At 44.3% G+C, this 9,980-nt stretch overlaps 1 protein-coding gene across 12 annotated transcripts in view; it reads right to left on the bottom strand.

Moving 5' to 3' along the window:
• Positions 1–417: 417 nt before the first annotated feature.
• LOC147446495 (kinesin-like protein KLP1) overlaps positions 418–9,980 on the bottom strand; it is a 181,004-nt gene continuing 171,441 nt past the window's right edge. For 8 of the 12 annotated variants that reach the window (XR_015189870.1, XR_015189869.1, XR_015189873.1 and 5 more), the window contains 3 exons: positions 5,754–5,953; positions 5,444–5,644; positions 935–1,032 (listed from right to left, as the gene is read on the bottom strand). Coding sequence is in view for 2 of the 12 variants with exons in the window: in XM_086525707.1 (XP_086381833.1) it covers positions 530–598; positions 699–783; positions 935–1,032 (252 nt within the window). In the remaining 10 variants the exon portion in view is untranslated. Of the gene's footprint in view, positions 599–698; positions 784–934; positions 1,033–5,443; positions 5,645–5,753; positions 5,954–9,980 lie in introns of those variants that run through there. The other 4 variants (XM_086525707.1, XM_086525708.1, XR_015189875.1 and 1 more) reach the window with 3 other exon arrangements.

Genomic DNA, 9,980 nt, shown 5'->3' with positions numbered 1-9,980 from the left:
ACAACCCAGCTGTTTGATGAGTTAAAAACATTCTTGACACCACTTGGAAAACAAAATCCATGTTGATGTTGAGTCTCTGGTGTCATTCAAGGCTCGTCAGATACCAACTTATGAGGTCTTTGAAATTGTTCCTACTACTGTGTGGATAACCTGCGGACGGATCCTCCCAGTCCAAGATGTTCTTTCCCGACAATCATCAATGGCCAGTATTAGAAGGGAGAAGCCGGTGAATGATTTGAGTTTGTGCACTTACCTAGCTTATCAATGTTTGATTGACTGAAATTTGCAACCACTTAAGTTGGTAAACTAGTCCAAATATAATTATGGCTTGTGAACAAGAGAAAAATTAATTATTCCACCTTATGCCCACTTCTGCTAATCAAGAACTCACGATGGAGACGGTAATTAAGTACGAGAAACCAGGTAAACTCATAATGCATTAGGGGGTTGAAGGATCATATACATAAGAGTCAGATGAGCAGATCACATTAAGAACAAGTAAATGGAAAATCTCTAATAAACATTGTTATCACTTCTCCCTGTCTCTCTTATACCACTTGAAAAAGCTGTCAAGTAGTCTCTCCTGGCACTCCAACATCTGTTAGATGAACCAAATCAGTACACTAGGCATGTGTATCCATCGGCACATGCAGACAGACTTCTCATGTATAGTTTAAAGGAAAGGAATCTAAGCTCACCTCTTTCCTGGCTGGTGGTATTTGATCTTTCAACTGCAAAAGTTCTGCAAAGCATTTCTGATACTCTGCCTTTGCTTGCTCAAGCCTGTATAGTGCATATACAACCGCAACATAGGTAACTTGCAGCTTAGGAATCAACAAGCACTGCTACTGCCAGTTCTAAAGGACTATTCTTGCCTTTTCTAATCATATGATGTAGCCAAATGCAGCTTTGTCCAATTTCATGATTTCCTTACCTTTCCTGAAGCTGTCCTCGCCCATCATCGAATTTTATTGTCTCTGCCTCTGCTGGCTCAGCTTTTGTTGCATCACTTGCTTGTCCAGCTAAAAGAACCTGATGCATACTTCAGATCCATTAGCACTTCTAGTCAAATTCAGCTCTTTATGTTCAAATGAAGAAACCTGTACTGCTTAAAAGGCCCTTATGAGCTTGTTAATTATGTACAGGCACACTTTCTTACACAAAGAACTACCCAAAGAAGATGTGGATACTGGAATCCACGCCAGGTCATATGTACAGGACAGATTGAAGACATTGACTGATGTAGTAAAACAACATGAGGAAAACACCAAATGGATAGAAGTGCTAAAATACATTCGTAAATGAAAAAGTACATTCATCCTCTTCTCAATCAATGATAAAATGTGAGCTTTGAGTGTATGTTGTGGAATGGAAAGGGGACATGGGTTAGTTAAAATGCACGCATTTTATCATAGAAGATAAAATACATTCATTTCTTCTCTTAGTATCATTAAGATGCGAGCTTCGAATGTGCAAGTAGTCGGATGGAAAGGGGACAAGAGGTTAAAGAGGATGCATCAGCTTTATGCATAAAAATGGGGGCGAAAGCTGCCAATAGATGCATAGAGTAGGGAAGGACGCATCAAAGCAGAGACCCCTTTAATGAAGTTCGCTGATTGGGAAAAAAGACAGGAGTTCTCTCGCATCAGAAAGGCGGGAAACTGGGCTGTTTATAAAATGTAGGAGTGATCATCGCAGAGAAACGGAGTACATGGTGGTGCATGACCTCTGGGACCATGCTAAAATTTGCAGTACGTAATAGAAATCGATCACTGCAAAGTAATGTACGTGCTTTTGAAGAGACTTTTTAAGGATAAGATGTGTTCTAGATTTAAAAACTCATCAATGTATGACAAGGAATTTGCCAGAGTCTCAGGGTATCAATGGCTGAAAGTATGATCATGCAGATTTGGCATCAAAAGAGCTTCCGAGCGTTCATGTAGATGCACAAAGTATGGTAAATTTCTTCTAGAGATGGGAGGCATGCATAGGTGAGCCACACTCAATGGCAAGGCAATTGTCCAGAGCATTTACATGGACCCGCATAGGCATGGTCGCAGCACAATGGATTATGTCTTTTATTTCTTCGCGAGGTCCAAAACGGCCATTATCTCAGCAAAAAACTGGCAAGGAGGCTCCCAAATATGAAAAAAGATGCTCCTTAAACATCTTCCATTAATGATGAATCGTAAATTGCAAATCCCATTTCAGTGTTAAAAAAAATCAAAAAATAATAGTATCGATTTAGTATGCCTTTCACGTCTGCAGCTGGTTCTGCTCAAAATGAGCACAAACAATCAAATCGAAGGGGAAAAAAAAGAGAGAACAGTGTACATATGTGTGTCCTGTGTATCCAAAAACAGGACATAAGCCAATGTGGAAAGTTCCTGTTGATTTCTTTTAGTCAAAGCCACAGGCTTGACAGAACAACAGCAAAGTTCTTGCATGTGACCAATTTCACCCATGCCTATACTGCTAAAATAGACCTGCTACAAAATAAAATAAAATAGACTAACATGGGGTTAAGGGGGATAGAGCTCTAACTCTATTGTGAAACATGCATAGGGGAGAACCATAATATGCAAGGGGCCAGCTCGCTTCATCAGGTACCAAACCGGGGTGTAGTATGGCATGCATAGGTGGGCAGGAAGTGAATAGTCCCCGCAGTACCAGGGTATGAGAAAGCTCACTCTCCCTCTGTATCATCTACTCATGTCCTTGTCGGATCTCCTGAATGGCCCTATGATGTACTTTCTGGGCCTGTATCCTCGTGCTCTGGTGTGTTTATAGGTCCAAACAGTCTCTCTCTCTCTCTCTCTCTCTCTCTCTCTCTCTCTCTCGCTGTAGTGTGGTGCTAGCTCTCTGAAAGAAGTCCATGAGTTGTGAATGCCCTCCACTAGTGTGTGTGGGTGATTGAGTCTTTCTATGTCTTACAATCTCTCTCTAGAAAGAAGTGACCAAATTGTCTCTGGTCTCTTGACTCCAATAGCACTCTTTAAGTGTGGGTTGTCCTGTGAAAGGGCTGTATATTGGCCTCATATGCTGTAATCGGCTTGGACAATAGCAACACACAAACAGAAACTGCAACAAATGAAATTGAAGAGAGAGAAATGAAAAATTATATTAAATGTCTTCAAAAGGCCAAAATGACCTATGAGACCAAACTAATACAATCCTGGTGGATCTAATACAATGTTTGGGTACAAAAGATAATGAAAAAACAAAAGCTAAAATTAACATTTAGTGTCCGAGGATGTCCTGGCATTGGGCGTTGTCCGAGGATGTATTGTATTGGTCGCTGAAGACTATCGTCAATGTTCGCTGGTAAATAGTCATACTAGACGTCTCCGATGCCGTGCTAGAATAGTCTTGATCCTTTGATGGAGGCCCGTCAAATTTCAATGTCGTGGTAGACCTCATAGAAGTGGGCGTCTAGCTCTCCCAAGCTCAATGGATCTATCAGTCAATATACCTCTAGTATAGGTGGACTTTGAAGCCTGCTCATCTGACTGCTGAGTCGTTGCTCTAAAGAAGTCAGTGATTTCCCTTTGTAAATGTCTCCCACTGACTAATCTCCTCAAGAGACTCTCCATGTGTCTGCGCAGCTCTAGCAAAAACAACTCGAGGCATCTCTGATCCTGATATATCATGACTCTACCCAGTGGTCCAAAGCCCTCTTTGAATGCGGCCTTGTATCTCATAGTACACCAGACAATGACATATGTGATGTAACTCTATCTCTCTGGCTCTATATGACACAACTGGCTCTGTCCATGTCCTCTTGGTGTCTAGTTGAATCAAATCCTGTTTGATGAGGCGTGTAATCCTCGGTCCATGTGAAGGAAGAGGGTGCATCCAAAGAGTACTGGAAGGGGGGTAGTCTATCCATACTAAATCCATGTAGCTGAAACAAGGATGTCATCTGTGCATACCGACAAGATGTGTCTCCCTGTGAGGCAAGCTGTTGAGAAGACTCCAAAGCTAGGCGAGCAAATCTATCTTTGGGGAGATCCTACATACTGCGTATGAAAGAGACGGATCTGGTAAGTCTCTATGACTAGCGGGGGAGCAGCAAGCTTTGCACGAATAATCTCATGTGGTACAGAGGCCTTGGCCCTAATCATCCGGAAAATCATAAAGACCAGAAACCTCTCCATACATCCCTATCCATCAGTATTGCCAGCTCGGCTATGATGGTCTACTGATGTGCACCCCATAAAGCATAGCTGAAGTAACCAATGTGTCAAATAGTGTAGTAGGAAAAGTGTGTCGTTCTCTCTACAGTGGGTGCTCCTCAGTGCAATATGCGTGAAACCTCACTCCAATCGTAAGAAAACATCACACAACCAACTCAAAGCACAACAACAGACTCAAAACTGAATGGAACTCCACAAACTCTTAGAACCATACAGACTTTGTCTGGTAGGACACTCAGTTCCAAGCCCAGGACTCACACGTACGATAGGGGTGTTGAGGCTCCAACGTGCAAGGAGGGTACAGATGTGCGGTGATGGACTCCAGACTCAAGACTCAAGACTCAAGACGTTAGACCATAGAAGGTGGATGATGATGTCCCGACTACTAGAACCAACCACACATATTTACAAATATAAAGAGCCACCAATGGCTAGCAGAATATCCTAGTATAGCTAAGTCTATCTCCAAACTATGGTGGTGGTGATCTGGCCACGGTGTCCACAAGATCACCACCCGTATCACTGTCATGTGTCATTGCCCAGGCGAGAGTCAGTCCACTGTGAACTCCAATCTAGCTGTAACTAATTACCTGTCCCGTGCGAGTGACACTATAGCCCTGCTACAAGTTGCCCGCCACAAGACCAGTCACCGTCTCAGTGACAGGAAACATTGAAAACTGCTATGTAGACCAAGGTAATTGGAAGGAGAGGAAGGGGAGAATACATGGTCATCATTGCGAAGCAGAAGAGGGTTAGGATAGAGGTAGGGAGCAATGATCAGGAGAAGTGTGCCTCAGCTTAGCCTTGAGCCAGGAGTTTTTCTTAGCTTAGCGTTGAGCCAAGTGAAAATTCAAAAATCAAAACAATCGGTTGAAATGAGAGGAAGAAGGAGAAAATCTGCTTGGAAAATTGAAAACAATGCAAAAAAATCTAGAGAAGCTTGGGGGGGGGGGGGGGGGGGGGGGGGGGGGGGTGGTAGGAGAAAATTTTAAAAATAAGGTAGGGGAGTGAGGGGGGTGGATAGGGGCTAGGGAGTGGGATGAGGGGAAGAGGATAGGGTGAGGCGAGGGTGAGGAGAGGGGGGTGGGTAGGGGCGAGAGAAAGGGAGGGGGTGGGTAGGGGCGAGGGGGAGAGGAGAGGGGGGTGGGTAGGGGTGAGGGGAAGAGGAGAGGGGGGTGAGTAGGGGCGGGGGGGTGAGGAGAGGGGGGGGGTGGGTTAGATATGGTTGAGGGAGTATCAAGTGGCACCTGAAGTGACCCAAAATTGCTCTTTAAACCTGCACTCCACCACGAGTAGAGAACCATTCTGTGATGTAAGTGCAGCTACACCAGCAACAGGACTCCAATTAGCTAACATAATTCTTTTGTCACTAGCAAGCTTCGTTCGGCCACATCCACAACTTTGCACCACGGGCCACTGGCCAGTTAGCACCGAGTGATCCCACATCCCTGCAACCAAAAGAATAGGCTGGGGGTCGTCATAGTCGACCAAGTTGACGTCATTTACTGGGTCTAGAGAGGGCAGAGCAAAGGATATTTCGGTTGGTAAAGAGGGTACCACTTTTTGGAGGATACACATATCGTAAGCTGGTGGTTGATCAATATTGAATTCTGCATATGCTTCTTGTAGAGATCCTTGGGGAAGTGCGTCGAGAGGTACTTCATCAGACACATAGGTGAGCTTTTCCTTGGTGGGATAGTCAGACACCAAGGAGGTTGAGGGTTGGGCGAACTTGTACCAAGGAGACACAATATCATCTGCAAATAGTAGTAATGAGATCCATGTACCTGCTAGCTGTGCTCCTCTGTTGCCTCCCCTCTCAATGTAATCTGAAACCTCCTCTACATAAAAACCAAACAATGTAGGGGAGAGTGGGCATTCCTGTTTCACTCCTATAGTAGAGTGAATATGCTCCCCTCTGGATTATAAACCTGTCCCAAGACTGTCTTGTATACAGCCATGACTCCCAAGATCAGCTTTGTGGGTACTCCCATCTCCTGTAGTCTTTGCATCGGTCGAGCTCTCGGAACCATATCAAATGCTTTGCAAAAATCCACAAAGGTACAATAAATCCACCTACTATGTTCTCTACTTCAATAACAAATCTGAGTGTCAATATATAATCAAGAGTAGAAAAACCCCTTCTGAAACCTGCCTTGCCTGATGCCCGAATGCCTGCTCCCTCTGCCCATCTACTCAATTGCTGCTCAAGAATGGATGCATACAACCTAGCTAGTGTGTGCCCAATTATGATAGTATGGTAATTCCCCAGTCTCTTGCCTTGAAGATAGGCACAATAGTAGACATGCTCCAAGTATCTGGAAAACCCTCATTCATGGCTCGGTTGAACATTACAGCAGGAAGCCCTACAAGCATATCTCTAGCATGTATAAAGTGCTCCGCCATCAATCCATCACGATCATATGCTCTCCTGGTTCTCATCCTGTCAATGGCTTTCTTTACCATCTCAGCAGTAAAGAGTGTCTATGGGCATGTCCTCACATTAACTGGAGATTGAGACTGGTAGATTCACAGGGATACCAGCAGATAGCAGGATATGCCGCTTATGCTAGCTAGAGCCAGAGACAGAGCTACATTACATACGTCATTGCACAGTGTACTATGAGCTACGGGGACATTTCCACCGCTTATTCAAAGAGGGTTTCGGTCCTTTCTCTAGGGTCATGAGTTATGAGGATCAGAGATGTCTTGGGCTATATCTACTCGAGTTACACAGACAATTTACTGGGGAGAGAGAGAGAGAGAGAGAGAGAGAGAGAGAGAGAGAGAGAGAGAGAGAGAGAAAATGAAATGTTATATTAACGTCTTCAAAAGGCCAAAATGACCTATGAGACCAATCAGTTACAAAATAGTGAATCTAATACCATGTCTGGGTACAAAAGAACTAGAAAAGAACTAGAAGTGGAACAAAATACTACTACTACTACTACAATCTAAAACTATGTGGGTGTAGCAGCTGATACAATAGGTACCCGGTAAACTGGATGTAACAGTGTGTGAAACAAAGATGGAAGAAATGGTGAGGATCCATCCTCATCTGCACTCTGGATGTCGAGAGAGTATGGCTCGAATCTTCTGTTGTAGTCTTGAGTTCTTGAGTAGAGACTCAGGCGAGGCATGGCGACTCTTCCATGAGCACTCCCCTCCCCCAGTGATTACTTCTCCTGATGTGTGGGGCCAGTATGCGACATCGTTATATACGGTTCCTGGGCAGGATCCCCTTCCAGATCCTACAGAGCCATGTCCACCTACGAGCACCTTCTTTACCACTGAGATGGTAAAGAGAGCCATTGACAGGATGAGGACCAGGAGGGCTTACGATCATGACGGTCTAGTAGCGGAGCACTTTATACATGCTAGGGATATGCTGATGGAGGTTCTTGCAGTGTTGTTCAATCGTGCCATGTGTGAGGGATTACCTGAGACTTGGAGGTTGTCTACTATTGTGCCTATATTCAAGGCAGGTGATCCTACAGAGCCTGGAAATTACCGCACTATTATGGTTGGACACACACTGGCACGATTGTATGCATCCATTATTGAGCAGCAGTTGAGTAACTGGGCAGAGGGTGAGGGTGTACGGGCAAAGCGACAGGCAGGTTTCAGGAGGGGTTTCTCCACTCTTGACCATATTCTGACACTCAGAGCTATCATTGAGGAGGGCAGGTCACATGGGAGACGGATTTATTGTAGCTTTGTGGATTTCCGCAAAGCATTTGACATGGTACCGAGAGCTCGACTGATGCGCAGACTGCAGGAGATGGGGGTGCCCACAGTGTTGATTTGGGGAATTATGGCTTTATACAGATCAGTGATGGGACATGTACGCACCCCAGAGGGGATATCTGACTTAGTTCATTCCACTATCGGGGTGAAACAGGGTTGCCCATTGTCTCCTACTCTATTTGGTATGTATGTTGATGAGGTGTCTGATTACATTGACAGAGAGGGTGATAGAGGTGCCCAGCTGGCAGGGACGTGGATCCCATTGTTGTTATATGCTGATGATATTGTCTTGATCTCTGACTCACCAGAGGGTATGCAGCGACAGTTGGATGCATTACACAGTTTTGCAGAGGATAGTGGATTGTCTGTAAACCTTGGTAAAACCAAGGTCATGGTGTTTAACACCACACCGCAGTGGATCAGGAGATCGGTACCGACCTTCACGTATGGTCAAGAGATTGTGGAGTATACAGATGCATACACTTACCTTGGGATAGTCTTCACCGGGCCGAGGTTTTCTTTGGGGAGAGCAGCAGAGACTAGACTGACCAGAGCTTATGCGGCCTTGGGAGGCTTGGAGAGGATGTGTTTGCAGGTTCAGTTCCAGGAACCTCGGACAAAGTTATGGCTCTTTGATACTTTAGTAGCCTCAGCTATGATGTATGGGGTACAGGTATGGGGACCTTCTGTAGGCCAGGATGGTTGGAGACGTATGGAGAGGCCCTTGGTATCTATGATCTCCCGATTGATTAGAGCCAAGGCCTCCGTACCTCACGCGATCATTCGAGCAGAGCTAGCTGCCTCCCCCATGGAGATTGAGGCGCTTACCAGATCAGTGTCCTTTGTGCACAGCCTATGGGATACTACTAGAGACAGATATGCTAGACTGGCCCTTGAGTCTTCCAGACAGTTAGCTCTACAGGGGGACACTTCATGCTGGTATGCACAGATGACTTCATGGTTTCAGACGCATGGTGAAGAGAGAGAGAGAGAGTCCTAGAGACAGATTACAGATTTCTTTTCACTAGATATGGGACAACTAGAGGAACAACCATCACTGCAGAGCTTGGTCCACACTCTTTCGACCACTACCGGCACTCTCATCGACCGAGCATTGGAGCTACGGAGATCCAGACCGCCATGCTTGAGGAGAGGGACTACACAACATCGACGAAGACTACAGTAGAGGATTCGAGCCATACTCTCTCAACATCCAGAGTGCAGATGAGGGTGGATACTAGTAGTAGTATCTTTGTTCTAGTTCTTTTTTGTACCCTTCTTTTTGTAACAGATTTACTATTTTGTAACAGTTTGGTCTCATAGGTCATTCTGGCCTTTTGAAGACGCTAATATAACATTTCATTTCATTTCATTTCTCTCTCTTTCCAGGTATTAAACGTGTTGCCAAGTGTGTAGATTGCAATTATCTCTGTGCTTCTGCCTAGTCCGTTGCTTGAAGTGGTTACAATGGTATCAAAGCATAGCTTGCTTCCTTGTCCTCCGCAAATTGAAGCACAATCCGAACATATCATGGATGGAGAACATGGAGATTCTATATAATTTATTTATTTATTTTGTTTTTCAAAAGAGAAACGGGTTCTACATCAACCTACAGATGGAAACTATGGAGTGAGATGAAGAAGAAACGACAAGAGGAGGAGGAGAAGAAACAAGAGTTCGTTTTTGCCCTTAAAAGCTCTAAAAACATGTTTTTTGATGTTTTTCTGTGTTGCACAGGTGTCTAAAAATCTCTTCAAAAATTGAAAATTTGAATATGCAACAGAAGTCAAAATCGATCCTCTTGAGGAGCTCTACGCATTAACGCCAACGGATTTTGATTCTGACAACTTTAAAATAATAGGGTTTTTGCAAAAAATTTCAACAGGTGAAAAATTGATGTTTTCGGAAGCTCTGGTTATTTGTGTGCTAATAATAGGTAATAGGAGCGAGAGAGATCCATCTGAAAGCAATTTGGAGTGATGACAGTCTAGAAATGAATGTGGTAATTTTTCGATTGACGATAATAACCATGAATTT

This window comes from Adiantum capillus-veneris, chromosome 12 (assembly GCF_014529385.1).
Source record: "Adiantum capillus-veneris isolate H3 chromosome 12, ASM1452938v2, whole genome shotgun sequence".
NCBI classification, from domain to species: domain Eukaryota; kingdom Viridiplantae; phylum Streptophyta; class Polypodiopsida; order Polypodiales; family Pteridaceae; genus Adiantum; species Adiantum capillus-veneris.
This window is presented reverse-complemented; position numbering and strand designations above follow the sequence as displayed.